This window comes from Pseudopodoces humilis, chromosome 29, assembly GCF_049639895.1.
Source record: "Pseudopodoces humilis isolate 2021_Gansu_Grassland_sample_001 chromosome 29, ASM4963989v1, whole genome shotgun sequence".
Classification (NCBI taxonomy): domain Eukaryota; kingdom Metazoa; phylum Chordata; class Aves; order Passeriformes; family Paridae; genus Pseudopodoces; species Pseudopodoces humilis.
The window spans coordinates 2,439,776-2,457,058 of NC_142228.1; the positions used below are offsets into that span (position 1 = coordinate 2,439,776).

General features: G+C 44.0%; 1 protein-coding gene across 2 annotated transcripts; it reads right to left on the reverse strand.

Moving 5' to 3' along the window:
- Positions 1-717: 717 nt before the first annotated feature.
- SMARCE1 (SWI/SNF related BAF chromatin remodeling complex subunit E1) lies at positions 718-16,311 on the reverse strand. 2 transcript variants are annotated; one of them, XM_005531434.3, is made up of 11 exons: positions 16,229-16,311; positions 15,432-15,482; positions 14,882-14,925; positions 11,898-12,002; positions 9,554-9,634; positions 8,307-8,438; positions 6,624-6,795; positions 4,825-4,997; positions 3,690-3,791; positions 2,977-3,187; positions 718-2,267 (listed from the first exon to the last, which is right to left on the reverse strand). In XM_005531434.3, exons 2-11 carry the CDS (start codon positions 15,436-15,438, stop codon positions 2,056-2,058), a joined length of 1,239 nt encoding a protein of 412 aa, XP_005531491.1. In that variant the 5' UTR covers positions 15,439-15,482; positions 16,229-16,311; the 3' UTR covers positions 718-2,055. The 2 variants fall into 2 exon arrangements, with proteins under 2 accessions (XP_005531491.1, XP_087924274.1); XM_088068148.1 differs by lacking the exon at positions 16,229-16,311 and adding an exon at positions 15,909-16,162.
- Between the last annotated feature and the right edge of the window lie 972 nt (positions 16,312-17,283).

A 17,283-nucleotide genomic window follows, 5' to 3' on the forward strand; every position in this document is an offset into this window, starting at 1 on the left:
GGCACCCAGCAAACAGAGCAGCTCCAGTGGGACCAGCAGCAAAGCACCAGGGCTCTTCCTCATGGGAGGAAGGGTTCCTGGCCCTGCTGGGGCCCTGCAGGGTCCACCAAGAACATCCCACTGAGGCCCTGTAGGACACAGGGCCTGCCAGGAGCTCCAGGTTGCTCTGGGGAAGGGCTGCTCAGGAGCCAGGTTTCTCCTGAGGCCTGTCCCTCCCCTGTGCTGGGGTCCCTGATGCTCCTGTCCCTTGTAGGCACCTCTGCCTGGCGCCACGGGGCTGGTCAGTGCTCCAACACTGCCCATGGGCATTCCTTCACGTTCTCATGTGCTTGGACAAGTTATTTCACTCGTGAAGACGACACCCACTCCTTCACGTACACACCCTGAGCTGCACACACCCGTCTTTGCCAATAATTAGTTATTTACATACACCTTGAGAATTTGGAGCAGATGAAAAGCACCCCTGGCCTACAGAACCCAGGGCTGCTGCAGATAAAAGCTGTTGCACAACAAGGGTTTGCAGCACCTCAGGTGTGGAACCCCACCTGGTCCCCACGGTGTTGGGGGAGGGAGGGGGGCTCCAGTCCAGCCAGCAGCTGGTACTGTGTAAGAAATAAAATCCTGTGTGCTTATTTTCCTCTGGTTTGTGATGGAGAACAGCTGAAAAAAGCTCTGAACCAAACACTAGCACTACTTTAAAAGACAAGAACAGACCACTGTGAGTTTAAAAAAAAACCAAACATGTTGGATTTTATTATTTTTAGACCATTTAGAAAAAAAAGGATTTAAAAAACACCATCTGATAGACCCACTGCTCTGTAAATACACATTGGCTCATTGAAACATTATGTGTTCCCTCAGTTAAAAGTCAAGAAGTGGCCCATGGCTGTTGCTGCAATTCAGTGTATTTATTTGTGGGCTTTTGCTTATATAGGGCAAATTATGGCCTTTTCAGTATGTTTGTAGAGTCTCCAGAGGTTCTGAAAGCTCATGACAAGCAAAACTACTATTTTTTACCATTTGTGCCATATCAGTGACTGTCTGCTCAGAGAACATGTGCGTGTCTAAACGCTCTCCTGCTCTGTTCTGTGCCAGATCTCTGGCTGAGGTCACACCAGGGTCTCTTGGTAGCAAGTAAAGGAGTTAATTGGAAAAGAAAAGCAAAGGCTTGTTGAAAAGAATCCTGCACCACAGAAAAAAAAAATCCCTCATGATGTGTCATTTCCTGCAAGACTACACTGAGCCCTTTGGAACTGGATCTCCTGACATGCCACACACAGACCATGAGAAAGTTTCCACCACTGCAGAGCAGCTACTCTAGAAAAGCAAGTTACACCAAAAACCCCTAAACCCCAGACTTTCAGCCTCACTCTGGAGCTGCTCCTGAGCACTGAGAGCCTTCTTTAAAAGCACAGACTGGGGCAGCTGCAGCAGAAATTGCCTCTGTTGACATGCAGCGCAGTAGTTGTGGGACACAGGGGACTTTTGGGGCTGTTAGGTAAGAAGAGGCTCCAGGGGATGCCTTAGGCAGCATCAGGTCTTTGCTCCATGGTAAGAACATGTCTGAATGCTTCAGCCACATTCCAGCCTCTCCAGAAAGCCAGTGCCACTGCCAGGAGCACCTCGTGCAGTCAGGCCAGGACTGCAGCACAGGTGAGACACCTGCACCTGACTGCTGCCACAAAGGGGCAGGAAAAGACTTTGGGGAAAAGTGCCACTGTGTCCATGGCATCAGAAGAAAAGGAGAAGGCCTGATTTCTCATACAGAAACCAAAACTAGTGGTGTCTTTCTAGGGAACAATTACAAGTGATATAAGCACCTCTCCACACTGTAATAACTGTGTTTAGACACATGAGGTTCCTTTTCTGCCTGCTGCAGGATACCCTGTGCCTCTCCAGGCCCCTTCACATTGCTACGCTGCTAACCTGACATGTCATTAAGCCCTGGCATCCTTTGGAGACGAGTGACAGAGGCAGGGAAGGTACAACAGCTGCAGAGCACGTTCTGAAATCAAACAGTACTTCATTACAGAGACACAGGAACTGAGTCAGTGATTATTCTTTCTTCTCTCCCTCCTCGGCGATGGGGTCTGCGGGCGGCTCCTCCACGGTCGCGCTGTTGCTCTCTGAGCCGGTGTTGCTGTCGCTGGTTCCCTCCTCAGCTGTGCTGTCCACCCCTTCCTGCCCACTCTCCTTGTCCTCTGGGGTAGAGGTTCCTTCTTCACCATTCTGCTGGTTCTCTGTGCTCTCTTCTGGGTGAGGCTCTTCTGGAAAAACGTATTTCTCAGTGTCAATTACATGCCAATATTTATTTAGATTGTGCAATTAGGATTTAGGAAGAAACAGAAGCTGTAATAAATCCGAGTATTCCATAGCACTCACTTATGTCACGTAGAACATGCAGGGACAGGCACAGCTCAGGGATCTCTCAGTGCTGAGGACACATGTGGTCCTGACACAGTATCCTGATGTTAGCCACAGCTGCCTGACCTCAGAAAGCCATGCTCCTTGTTGTAGCAGAAGCACTGGAATTCAAACTCCCTGGTCCCTCTTTCCTTATGCCCCTGCTGTTGCAGCAGTGACTCACTGATGTCATTGGGACTCCCGAATCCAGCAGCATTTCTTACTCCCACTGTGCAGAGCACAAAGCAGCTGGAAAATTTGCCTGAGAGCTGCATAGGAAGCATTGCTGGTGCATCATCCTGGCTGGGCACTGACACTGGGACAAGGAAACACTCCTAGTTGCTCCCAGTTAACCAAAGTCTAACTTCTGGTTTACTATTTTTCCCCCTGGGTACATCACACACAAAGCATGACATGGGGCTCTGCGGGATCTTATCCTCTCCTCTTTTAAAAATGAGTGATTTAATGAGAAGCAAGCAAATGCCTTTGTTCACCAAGATGCAATGAACTGTTCTCCTCAGAGACCCTTTAATGCAGATCCTTGGAGGATTCTGCAGCTGATGATGCAGTTACCTGTCTCCATTGGAGTGCTCTCCTCTTCCTTCTTCTCCTCCCCCTTGCTGGCTGCCTGCTCCTCCTCGGCTGCCAGGCTGTTCTGACTGCGCTCGGCTTGCTCAGCTGCTTCCTTTTCCCTTTCCTCCTGTCTCTTGCGAGCCTGTTCCTCAGCTTGAGCAATTTCAGCTGCAATTTTTTCCATATCCACTTCCACCTTCAAACTGCATAACTAGCAATTAAAAACAAAACAAAGCTCTTCAGCTCTTTTATTACCTCAGTTACCCTGAGAAATAAATCATCAGTAAACCCCAGCGATGAGTTCATTATTTCTACATGCAGCACAGTCCTTTTGATTGTACAAAGTTTATATTAGAAGTAACTAGGGAGGGAGATACAGGCATATTAACAAAAAAAGGGGAGAGGCAGTAAATAAAACTTGTTATTTGAATGCAGTCAAGGAGAGCAGTGTGCCCTCCACAGTGGCTTCAGGCCACCTTCCTCCAGCTACTCTGAGTGAATTCACCCAGCCCAGCCTGGTAGCACTTCTAAACTGTACTGGCCCAATGTCCCCTAAAGGTCACTGAAGGAGGAAAACATCCTGTATTTTGTACCACCCACACCAGGGCACTGCCCCAGCAGCTGGGCAATTGCTCAGAACTGAACAGAGAACTGAAGCACTTAAACCACTGTGGAACCAGCAGCTTCCTCAGAGTGAGAAAAATGAGTTGTACCCTTTTAAGCTCGTTGTTGAAAGATTCTGTGCTTTCCAAAAACTTCCTCTTCTTTTCCTGGTGACGCTCCTCAATTTGCAGCAGCTCAGCTTCAAGCTTACGCTGGAAGTGAAACAAAAAGCAAGAACCTCACTGTGCAGTCACCTAAAAACTGGGCAAAGGTACAGCTACACATACAAATTTTCATATGGGTTTATTTTTAAATATTGGTCTAATACGTAAACATCCTTCTGCCTGCCTCCGATACCCACTAACTCAGAAGTTCATACTGAAAAGTAGGAACAGTACATGGGTCTGTGCAAAAGTTTGAGCACATTGTAAATGAAACACTGTGTACCTGAGGTGAAGCTTCCAGCATCAAATCTGCACATTTTCTTTCCTATTCTGCACCCCCAGGTCTGTGTATACATATCCCACAGGTCTGTATATACACAGCTCACAGGTAGAGATGCACCCTCCACATCAATTATATTCTCTAACACAGAAAGACCACTATTCACAGGAAAGAAGAACAACCACCCCCTCCACCCTCCAAATCTTCTGTGATTAAAAAAAAACTCCAACAAATCTCTACCTAATTCTGGTCTCACTTCACTCACACACACACTGAACATGCTGAAAGGGTTCTTTTGGTAACATGAGTGCTTGGAAAAGCACATGCATGTGCCCAAAGCTGGGTGAAACAGGCAGGTGTGGCTTCACCATGTATTTTGTATGAATTTAACTTTCAGTGGAAAATGTTAGAATAGAGACAATTCACTGCAAAAAACCAGAATCATTACAAACAAGATGACTTGTCAGGTATCCAAGATCACAACCCTACCAGTACTTACTAACCAGCAGACTTTTACACTGCATACAGAGGGTTGTGTGTAATAATGAAGAACTATGCAACTAACACTTAGGATATCCCAAAGAACAAAATACTGTTTAACATGATCCTCCAGAACAAAACAGCACAGAAGGTGAAGTCTCACGTTCTGCAGCTCCCAAGAAATCCTAGGGATTATCTCCTGGAGCACACAGAACATTGACACCCAGCAAGAACTATCATGTAGGTGATCGAATGATCCAAGACTTGGAGTCCAGCCCAACCCCACCACGTTTTAACCGCATCCGCATCCTTTCTTTTTACCTGATGAACCATTAAAGACTGAACCTGGCGTTTCAGGACTTGCATTCTGGCTGTGGTGACCACGGAGCGGACGTCGGGCACCACGCTCTCGCTCAGGATCTCGCTGATGAGCCGGTGGTTCCTCTGGAACCGAGCCGTGGCCGTGTGCTTCATGGAGAACCCATCGTCGTAATCTGCAACAGGAGTTCGAGGGGGAACTGCTTTGATTCCACAAAATGACAGCCAAGTCTAATGATGCTGTACCCACACGAGCACTCACAGAAAACAAAATAGGAGCCCTAACACCAGTAGTTCTCATGTCACAAAGTTCACAGCAACACAGACAGAGCATCAGAGAATCACGAGAGGAGACAAAGTGTGGCCAGGGCAGCATTTACCTGGCACAGCTCTAATGGCTGATTTCACATGCATTTCCCACAGCTGAAATTGGGACTGACCTAGTTATTCACTCTGTTGCTTTCCACATTTCCACAGTAAGAGGACTATTAATACACCAAATAAAAGACCCATTCCTGATTAATCATGTTTCCAGAACAAAATGCCAGCAGGATAGTCATTCATCTATAAATAACCTTTGCAGCACAGATCAAAAACACTTATTTTTTTAAAACACGGAGGGCTGAAAGCATGAAGCAGTGAGACACATTTACTCATCACCAAAAATTCACAGTCATGTATTAACAGTATTTATTTATTAGTAAGTGCACTTTCTCTAAAGAGAAACAAGTTAAACAATAAGTATGAATTATTTCCCAGAACAATGCCGTGTATAAAAGTCCAGAAACCTAATTTGTTTTACATTAAGTATTCCTACTGGAGATGACTATCCCAATTATTCACAGAAATCTTCAGAAGCTGAACACCATGCCAGGGGATACTAGCAAAGAAGAGAACTAGTTAAATGGAAGTTTCTTTATTTCAAATTGTTATATTGTATCTCATTGAGTTATCTTAGTAAACAAAGCAAGAAAGAGGTAACAGTTGGTTCTGCCCCAGCCTACTTTGCTCAGGTAGCACAGAACAGAATCTCAAGTCCCCAGGTTCCAGCTATTCCAGCATGAAATGTATTTACATATATGTTGCAATTACCTCACACAGGGGAAAGTGCTGTTTGCCATGAGCTTTATCTCAGGGGTGTGCTTTTACAAGGGGGAAGGAAAAAAAAGGGTGTAACTGAGTACATTTTTCACCCTCAGGTTTCAACAAGTATTTGGTGATGAATTTAAAAGCAGCCATGAGGTGTGTGAGGCTGACTTTTCCCACTGGGTGGGGTGCATTTCCTTGCAGTCAAATAAACTTTCAGAATTTTCTCATCAACTTGTCAGCAGCAAAGGCACCTCAATACCCAAACAATCTCAAATGACAGTTGTTGAACACATTCAAAGTTCAGGTGCTCTTAATCACACCAGAACTCTGCCTGTCAGATTTATGTGCTTCTGGTAATAAAGCACAACATTCCATCCAAGCCAGATTAAATCAGGCATCTCAGCCTTTTCTAAAGCATGTGCTAAAGCCATTACGGAACCGTAAGCAGACTGATTTGGTTTGAACTATTAAGCATTACTTCACACTTAATTAAGAAGGGTTGGAATAACTTTTGCCACGGGTGCCACCTTACTTTTGGGAACAAAGTCAGCTGTATGGAATAAAATGTGGTAATGAAAATCAGCATTAAATCACCAAAGCAGAAACAAAGCCACGTGAAGCGCTGCGGAAGGTGCACATGGGTGGTTTTCTGTATCTCCAAGGCCTGTCCTGCCATGAGAACATCCCACTGGGAGTGCACACAAGCTCCTTACCATCGGGATCCTCCGCGGGCTGGATGCTCATGTAGGGCTCCCCTTTCTCCATGCGCGACTGGCGCTGCCGGCTCTCCTCTTCCAGCGCTGCCTCGGCGCGGCTCTTGGCGTTGATGTAGGCCAGGTAGGCAGGGGAGTTGTGGTAGGCCTTCATGGACTCGTTGTACTCGATCTGAAAAGTGACCAACACGGTTTGATTGCACCACTGGGTGATTCCCACCTTGCCACAACTGCGCTCTGTGTAACTCACAGTGTGGTTACACTGGCAAAGCTGAATCTGGCTGAGATACAAATGACCAGATTCTCTCAGTCTTTCTTTTTTAAAAATTAGAACTTCCTCTATAGTCATTCGTGTTTTGAAAACACAGCTGGTTTTTAGGTCCTTTTCAGTTTTACTACCTGGAAGTCTTAGGATAGCTTTGTTTTCTGAGATTTCAAATTCAAACACCTCAGAACATTTATGATCAAGTTCTGGTAAGATGAAAATAGCAAACACAAAATATTCTTGGTAATTCTCTGAAGTTCTAACTAAATCTGTGATTCTGATTTCTTCTCTTTCCTTATGCCAGCATGTCACGAACCACTTTTCAAAATCACTTAAGATTTGTCCATTCTTTGACCCATCCCTGCTCTGGGATGACACAGAAAGCTGCAGCCAGGCTCCTGTCTCCTCCTGGCAGCAGGACAGCAACGCTATTTTCATTTTCTTTGAAATACCTTTTCCCTTTGAATTGCTTTCTGTAATCTCACTTTTAAGATTTTATACAGTGATTTGAGCTATTTCCAATGAAAAAATGGATATAATCTCTGATATTGTTAAAGGTACCTAAAATGTTTGTTTATGATCAGGACCAGAATCCTTCTGCCTTGGCACTGCACAAACAGAAACCAGCTGGCCCCTGCCCCAAGGAGCTTACAATCTAAACATCATTACCAAGGTAAAAATAGAATTCCTGGATTCTTTTTTCTCAGCTAAGAGTGCCAAGCTTTGCAGTACTTCTCTACTGCCTTGGAATAGAACCAGCTGAGATTTGACCAGGTAGCCAGAGCCTCAGGTGCCTGCCAGGTGTAAGCACAACACATCAGCTGGAAAATTCTCCCTTTGTACCTGAGAATCACAAGAACAGTCTCAGGTGCTCAACACTTACCAACCTAGACACGAGGCAGCTGTCATCTCTTGTCATTAATATCAATAAAACCAAAACAAAAGCACAAGAAAACCCTACAAGTGGTATCATTTTCTATTAAGAAACAAAACACTAATGCCACAGCGTGGAGTTCCACCAGGAAAACCAAACCCCACGTGACTGGAAGTCTCTTAGGAACATGTTCATGACAACAGCAGTAGTTGCAGAGCACCAGTTTTGAAAGAGGATTTTGGTGTTGAGACAATCTTTTCAATACTGATGTTGTACAATCAAATCCATTCATTAAACAGTTAAAATCGACACTCAATTATAAATACTTCATTTTGAATTAGGTCTAAAAACTGACCAGTCACAGTTGATGCACAGTTATTTAAAAAAATCTAAGAGACGTGTCAGGACAAACTTCCATTTAAGTTACATACAGGGCTCTCGTGAATGCCTCAAACACCCCTGCATGGGGAGGATGAATTTTTCTTCTCAGACCAGTTCCTAGAAGAATCAGCTGTAATAAACATCCCAGATTTCTTCCATTTACCTTTTCAGCTTCATATTCATTCAAATACTCTTGCTTCTCTTCATCAGTGAGATCTCGCCACATTCCTCCAATAATCTTGCCAATTTCCCATAACTTCAAATCAGGATTGGACGCCTTCACTTGGTCCCAGACCTTAACAGAAACAGCTGGAGCTTTACTAATGATATCTAAATACTTCCAAATTAAACATTTTATATTGTCATCTCAGTGTTCTTTCTGGAATCACCATGAAAAACAGGATAAAGTTAGGAATGAGTCTGGCTAAACTATCTGGATTATTTTCTGGGGCAGGAAGTCAGTAGGAAGCCAGCTACTGAACCAGGTAATTGCTGAGTGGCTTTGGTCTCATGGGAATATTGCCTTTAACCCTCTCAATTCTCTTCTTAAATGAACATCGCTGCATCTCGGGGAAAAAAATGCTACTGAGTAAACACATCCAGCAGTAGATTATGACAGAGACTGAGCTTTTCAGATCAGAATGTAACATTTCACAATATTTCAGTCTTGCTGATCAATCTGAGTTCCAACAAGTTCTGACTCCACCAAAAAGGTTTCTAACTTTATAGGGAAAAAAAAAGGAGAGCTGCCAGTGTAATTTCTTGCTGCGCCACTTGACATTTTTTTTTATTATTATTTTTTTTTTTGGTGTGTGTGTTGATGTTTTTTGGCCTAAGACAGACATGCTGGTAAAGATACTTTACCAGAAGTGGAAGAAATTCCTTCTGGCTCACCCGCTTCAGCCAGGCTGCCATGCCCTCCCCATGCCCCATCAGATTCCAGACTCCACAAGAGTCTCTCTCCTACTTTCTGTCAAACAGTTCAGAATAGCGAAGCAAACGTTGCCACGGGCTAGGGTGGTGAAGGAGAACATGCAAAGTCCACTCATTGCTACTCTTCAGTCCAGCTACAGCACTGCACAAAGCCCAGAAAACGCAAGGAATACTTCCTTTATATAAAAAAGTTCTGTCAGTAAGTCACAGGAACTTCTGAATGTGGCGGGGTGGATCCTTGTCAGCAGACAGTGGTAGGAATTAGCATTTTAGCAATTTTCCCCCCAGAAATTGGCAACTGTGTGATCAGACTATTGCTGCCTTTGTTCTGCAGGGCAGACTCTGTACTTTACATCCCCTTAAGAGAGCGCAGGCTGTTAGGAGTCAACGTTTAGAAGCTGAAACTAAGATCATAGCAATTAATTGTTAGCACAAACGAACACTGACTTTATTACTGATGGACACTGTAATACCCACCTTCCGGCTGTACCTCATGTAGGGCATCAGGGGCTTGTCTGGGGGTTTGGGGGGCTTTGGAATGGTAATACCAGAGGAAGCCTATAAAAGAACCGGATAAATCCATTCGTTAATGGGGTCGCTGAATAGTTTCTACACGCACTAGTTTTGGAAAACACTCATTCTTGTGCATTCACACACCCCCACCAAGAGAAGCAAGCAACATGACCAAAAAAATTACCCAGTCTGTAAAGGAACAAGCACTAGCTAGAGCTATTCCTCACAGGAATAATTTTCCAATGTAAATTTGTTCTTTTCTCTCTAAGTTTACAGAGCAGTAACTAGACAAATCCTCAAAAGGGCTCCATGTTCTTAAAACTGAACTACACAGATAGGAACTGACATGGAAGCACTAATCCCAGCATGTTGTTTTTTCTCACATCTGATGAATAATTTATTTTATCTGTTTTGAGAAATTTAATGTGGCTACTGTACAGGTGAAAAAAGATATGAAGAAAGTTTAAAAACATTAAGTTAGAGACATTATCAAATAATTCTAGAAATTATTTTTCTGCAAAATTTGTCAGTGGTAATTTGGAGCCAATTAACAGACTCTTCACAAAAAGAAAACAACCCTATGCAGCTAAAAGGTAAATATGTGCTCTACTTGTAGCCAAGCTGTAATGAATTGTCCCAATTAGCCTGGAACATGTTCCCGTGCTCTGTCTTTCTTTGGCTTTATGTTGCCAGACACAGTGCTGGCACCACACAAAAGGCCACTGAGCTTTAATGCTGCTGCTGGGTCCCCTGCATCCCCTAAACCCACAGAACACCTAAAACAGTGCAATGCCATCACAGCCCCTGTCAACTGCAGGGTCTGAAACCCTCCACTCTTCCAGCACTTCCACATATTCAGCAGTTCTACTAAGTGGGAGTATTTACATGAAAATATAAAGCAGGCTCAAGATCTTTCAGGGCTGTGGCCTGTAGATCAATACTTGGGTGTAGCCCAGAAGGCTCACATTCAATACTCTGTTTTCCTCCTGACAGGTGTTTTGTTGGTTTTTTAAAAAAATTTATTTTTTTTATTTTTTGTTTGCTGAATTTATGGAGCTCTATGAACAATGCATACAGAACTGTGTATAAATAATGTGCATGAGGTATATGCATTACCAAAATGTATACATAGATACACATACAGATGGGTTGGAAAAACATTAACGGAAACTGTTTAATGCTTTTAAATTAAGAGGGATTTAAAGACACCATCCATATACTGGGATATGCATGGCAGAGCAGGCTGTGTATGCTTGTGACATACAGAAACAATGGAAGTTCTCAGACAAAACCTGACTTAGTCTTGTATAAGGAAAGTATCCATTTGGACAGTCAATTCCACCTTGTAGGGGAAGGTCCTTTCTGTAAATGCTTTAAACAAATTGGATGAACTTCATATAAGAAGTTTGAAAGAAGGTTTATATGAAAGGTATAAAAAGAGTACACTTCTTTAAAAGCACCATGTATTTGGTCCTTGAGAAATCTTCGTATCACCTTCCAAACTGATAAGAAGTTTTGAGGTACAAAGTTCTACATGGAAAAACTCTAAAGTTGTCAGATATTTAAGAAAACATCAGGGATTTACTCTCTTTCTGTTGTGGTATAAAAGTTACATTTCCACTGTCTATTTTTGTTTCCCAACTGCATACAATGCTAGGACTTGATTCATGTTTGAAAGAAGCTGTCACCTCCCTCATCACTTGTCTCCATCTCACTGTTTACCCCATGAAAAATGAATGTAATATCCATTTCCCACACACTGACACATATATGAGCTGAAAGGATTCTATTTTATTATCAACATCACGCTTTTGTTGAAAAAATAATGACTGAACTTGGGACTGTGCAGTTATTATCAGACTAAGACTAGAAAGAAAAATAAAGGCCTGTACCTCTCACATGGCTTAACAGGATGATGCAACGACTATCAATGATCTCTAGCTTGCAAAATGTTCTTATTTTTGTACCAAAAAAAGCAGTTCCCTCCCTCCAAAAATTCATACCAAGCTACAGAACCTTTTCCTATGCATGCAGTGGTTACTGAAGACCACACACTCTATCTTTTTGGATGTCTGCATCATATACCATTACCAGTATTCCCTGCTGAGTAAAATCCCATTTTCCTGCAAAAGGTTTCAGAGTGAAAGGGAAGGGGGGGAGAAGGTAAGAAATAAGAATGAGAAGTTGGTTTTGGTTTTTTTTTTTATAAAGAAGTGGCAGCAGCCAAGACTCCGAAGAACCTAACCCTAAAGCCATTTCTGGTCAGTTCCTGGTGTTTGCCGGAGGATGTAATAGTTGATTCTCCTACCGTGACCCGGCTGTTGGTGCCCGGGTTCCCTCCCAGCCTGTAGTTGTTGTAGGCCAGATGGCTGTATGGATTGTATCCCACAAACCCTGGGGTGCTGGGCATTTGCTGATGGAAACAAATGAGACAAAAACACGAATGAGAAATGAGCTCAAACGAGGAAAACACAGAAATGAAAATGAACTGCAATATGGCATGCAAAAGCAACCAGAATTCAAACAAGCAATGAGGTGTAGCAGTTGGTGTCTTCCCAACACACACAACTTACTTCAGTATAAACCTAGTAAGGAAACAGGACTTTCAAGCAAATGTGTCACTACAGATTTCTGTCTGAAATTGTTGATTTTAGTTCTATTAACTGTGTAACTCATTTAAACAGGTATTCTGTAAATTCAACACATGGCTAATGAAGTTTTCCAACATAAGCCACCAAGGAATTCAGAAGATTCTTGTCTGCCAAGGGTGAAAGTTAAAGGATAACACAGCACCCAGTGATGGGGCAGAAATCCCCAGTACCCACATTTATTGAAAAATCCCTGCCTGCTTTTCTTTCCAGAATTCTGCCTTCCCAACAAATGGGGCAGGGGGGAAAATCTCTCAAAGCACCATTTGTGCTCCACTGCCAGTGGCTGAAGACAATTCCCATGGACATCCCTCTGTTATAAGGCAGGCTGTAGACTGACAGAGCTGAGGAACTCTACATCTGCAGTAAGACCTGTAAGTTAAAAACTTTAAACTAGTCTGATCACATCACCAAATCCAAGACAATTCAGAAGTTAATCAATACATCGTCATTCATTCATGGAAGTAGATTGATTTGTTCTCACCTCAGTCATGCAGAAAAAGAAAATAAATCTTGTTTCTTTACATTCCCTCTCATTTAGCAATAGACATTCAAGTTTCACCAGGTTCCCTGTATTCCCCTCCTCAAATAACTTTTTTTTTAAATTATTTTTTTCCATTATCCCCCCCCCCTTTCCCAATCAGATTTTGTTGGAAAAAAAGATCAGCTATTTGATGGTAATAGCGATTAAGTCCTGACTGTGGTGGTTCTATGATTCCATAAGAATTCACAAGAATCTGGAGTTTTTCTGGACATTTAAATGTCATTCCCACAGTGTCCCACTCTCCAGCAGCCCTATAAACATTCCAAGAAGTCTTCCACAGCGATTTGCTGATTGGACCTGTTCCAGATTACAGTTATAAAAATTACAGATAGGTTCAGGACTCTAAGAACCAAAGTATGACACGCACAAACACAGAACAGAAGCATCCTAGGAGCTGACTACAGTAACTAGGAAGGTTTCAGGTCAATGCAGACATACTGCAGGAGTTTATTTCTCAACACGCAAGTGCAGAGGAAAATTATCCTTTAACAGTCAGTCTTCAATAGAGATTTTATTGCCAAACTTTTGAACTCAGTCACAGCAGCTGATGTGCTTATCTGTATGCCTGGGCTCACGCCATACACATTCACTACTTCATAAGGCACCATTTTACTACAGTTTTTTGTATTACCATAACAACAGGTTTTGAATATGTTGAACTACACCTCTTCAATAAAACCAGATGACAATTGCAATCTCCGTCTGCTTAATTCTTTATTTCTGCAAGACAGGATTTAAATGTTACCAGGAACTACCTTGCATCACATGGAGAATTTTTATTTCAGGTACAGTACTGCAGTTTTGAGTATTACTGGGATTTTGTTGACTGCAGCACTTGGAACTGGCTGTGGAAGAACAAGCAAGGTTATTTGGCTACTTTGTGACTTGAATTAACAGAGCACAGGCCATCATGTGAAGGACTGTATAAAATATAATACAGAATAAAAGATGCTTGTGAGACAGGCAATGCATGTCACTGGTTGCAGTTCTGACATGTGCTTCATGTATCCTTCTGAAGGACTGTACCACATCAACATGAACCATTCAACATTTGTATTCATGCTACAACCCAAAAGAATCACGTGTGTATGCACAGCTCTCGATGCAGGAATCCAGCGGTCAGAGTGGATCCATCATGTTCCTTCTAACACTGCCACAGATCTATTTCGCTGTGTGCAAAATGAAAACTCTGAGAAAACTATGCAAATCAAGTTTTATTTATGTAAACTTAAAAAACATAACTTGTATTTATGCATTACATATTTTCAAGCCTCTTCCTGTAAAGTATGGCACAATAAATTTGAAGATCACATTCCTTCTAATTCCCCTCCTGCAGAGATCAAGGACACACTACTGGGTAACAGTTTTCCAATTCACTTTGGTAAAATAAATTCACCATAGCATCTTTTCTCAATCTTCTGTACAAAGGATTTGTTCTAAAACCCAAACTATTTGCAAATGTGACCAAGGATGTGCATTTACTTTCACACAGTTACTGCAGCACCTTTGCACATCCTGTGTCACCTGACGGGATTCAAAGCTCCTGTTTATGATTTCCTCAGTGTCAGGCCACACCACTTTACTAGAAAGTAAAATACTTCCCATGCCCTAGACTCCAAAATACCAGTGATTTCAAGGAATGCAAGACTGGCATCAGGAGTGTTTCATTATTCTGACCCGATATAACAGGATGTTTCATAATCCTGCATTCCACTAAAAAGCAGCTCAGTACAACTGAAATGTGGAAAATGCACTGTCTGCCCATGATTTGGGCACAGGCTGAGTAGGACGTTTTACAATCAAATACATCAGTTGATTCTTAACCATTCCAGTTCTGCTGCAACCCACTGTGAGTCATTTGAAACAAGAGACTGCTCACAGAAAATTCAGTGTCTGCGAGATCCAGCCTTAAAGGCAAACCAATTTATTCAGCTTCTCTTTCCCAAACTTCTCAAAAAAAAAAAAAAAACCAACTAATTTAAACAATTCATATCACACTAATATTGTGTTTCCCATACAGGAAGATGATGCAACTCCGTAATTATTGTTCTGGGAAGTTACTAAAGGGTCTGTGTTAATGAGAAAAATCACTATACTTACAGTTGCAGGAGCTGGGGTGGGAGGTGGGGCATAGGATGGCCTTTCTGTTAAGATAGAAATGTAAGCACATTTTTTTTTCTTGAAAATCTGAATGAATTTTTAAGGCATCTGCTGTGACCAACATTTTTAAAGGAATGTACAAAAACAAGCAAATTCTACTCTGAAAGACTTTGCGTTTTGCCAGTGAACAGCAAAAAGCAACACAAGAAAAAGAAAAGAAAAACTGAACCCCGCACATTGCTCTAGTCCCAGCCTTTTATTCAAGCACAAGACTGAAGAATATGAAATTCATTTATATATACACCAATTACATGGAGGGAAAGCAAAAATGCAGTCCAACAGGAATTAGAAGCTGTGATATCTGGATTTCCTACAAAAACAATATGCCAGGAATCAGCCACAGCAGGATTTAAGGCCAAGAGTTTAGTCACTACACTCGCTAATTTCTTTTAATGCCAGGAATAATGGCATCATCTCAGAAACAGGTTCTGCAGAACCAGATCTTTAAAACACCAAGTTAAAGAAAGAAAAACCTTTTAAAGAAACTTACTTGACATTTTGATAGTCAAATTTTCAGCCACCTGACATTATATTTGTACTTCTGCAAGACAAAAGAAGATCACGCTAATAAGTGTTGTACCTTTCCCCCCACCAGATCATTGAAGCTTCGATTGTTATCGGTATCAGTGATTATCAAAGTTTGTCAGTTTTGGAATACAGAAAGAAGGATTTTCAGAAACCAAGGTGTTATCCCTTTGAAAAATTAATTGACTTTACAAGGAATCTGGCCTTAAATAGCTGTGCAAGAGCTATTTAAGAGAGAGGTTTAGATCACTTTCATATTAAAGGGTCTAAATAAATATATTTTGTCTCTTAAGGAATAAAGAGAACACACCCCATTATTTTACACTCACTTTTTCAGAAATCTGGTATTAACACATAAATGACCAAATTATGCATTTCCTTTACAGGGAACATAGAACAATCACCGAGCCCGGCAGCTGCGGTCTGACAGGCAATGCTTAACCTTTTAGCAAAAAACCCAGGAGTGCGTCAAAGAGCGCTGTAAAAAAGCGTTTTTTCGGTCCTTCTCTTCAAATAACGCCACAGCAGCTGCAACCTCCTTCAGAATCCCTATTAACGACGTGCTCCGGGCTCGCACACGGGGCTGGCTCGGGGAGACCGGGCAAAGCCTGAGCGGGCCCAAGGCAGCCACCGGGGGGGTCCCTCGGCCCTAGCGCCCCCTCCCCGGGCCCAAGGGCCCTCTTGAGCCCCGCAGCGCTGCCGGAGAGGGGCCGGGGCCGTCCCGAGCCCCCCGCTCAGCCCCGCTGGGCCCCCCGCACTCACCCGCTCGGCGCGGCCGCGCTCCCTTTGTTCCCACGGGCCGGGGCAGCGGCGACGGCGCCTGCGCACTGCGCTCCGCACTTTCGACACACCGGCCCCGGCCCACCGGTGGCTACCTACTCGCAATGGGGGGCCAGTTCGGCTGCCCCGCGCCCAACCGAGGGGCCAGGGCCGTCCCCGCACCCTCCGGGACGGCGGCGACTCCAGGGGCCGTTGCGAATCTGCGGGATGCAACCCGAGCTCCGCGCGAGGAGCGGCCCTGCCCGCCATTAGGACAGGGAGGCGCTGTGCCGCGGCGTGTGACCGGGGCTCCCGAGGCACCCCAGACCCTCTGTGACAAGCACTACACCATCCCCTCCCCGGTGACCGTGCCCCGAGTGATGGCTGCCGGTGGTGAACCTGCGGCGCAGAACGGGCGCACAGGGAGGGCCTGCGGACGCCTCGTGCCCGCTGCGCTTTGGCGCCTTTTTCCCCTCACGGGCAGCGCGCGGCCCCTGAGGGGAGTTTGGCGCCTTTTTCCCCTCACGGCCAGCGCGCGGCCCCTGAAGCCCCTGGGCTGCCGTGAGGCCACGGGGAAATGCTGCAGGGTCGTGTCCGAGCCCGAATAATATCCCATAAAATCAGCGATGGAGTCAGGTGAACCGTCCGTCAGTGCTGGGGGATCCTGGTCTGTGCACAGTGTGGTGCCGAAATGGCTGTTTGGAATGGCAGCGCTTCCAGAGGCGGTTCAGTGGAGCAGGATGAGCTCTGAGGGCAGCGGGAAGGTGCCGGCGTTTGGGAGAAGGTCAGGAAGGGGATGGCGTTAGGGATGGCTGGGAAGGCAGCGAGATGGACCCCGGGTATTAAATACGCTCATACATGATAATTGTCAATTAAATGAGCCTGACGAACTCAAAACACTCTGCTGCGGAATCACACGGGATTATAAATCACCCAGTAGTCTAGGAGCAGTGGAATTGTCCACAATTCCTTGCAGCAATCAGCAAAGTAATCACACATAGGTAAAACCCTCACAAATATCAAACAAGGTGAAGCATGTGGATCTGGGGGTGTGAAGA

Bases quoted from the DNA above. Each gene is read 5' to 3' on its own strand.
- SMARCE1 (XM_005531434.3), bottom strand. The intron at 6,796-8,306 runs GTAAATGGAAGA...GTCACTTTTCAG, and splicing joins ATGAATATGAAGCTGAAAAG to ATCGAGTACAACGAGTCCAT. The intron at 4,998-6,623 runs GTAAGGAGCTTG...CTCCTGTTGCAG, and splicing joins GCCCGCGGAGGATCCCGATG to ATTACGACGATGGGTTCTCC.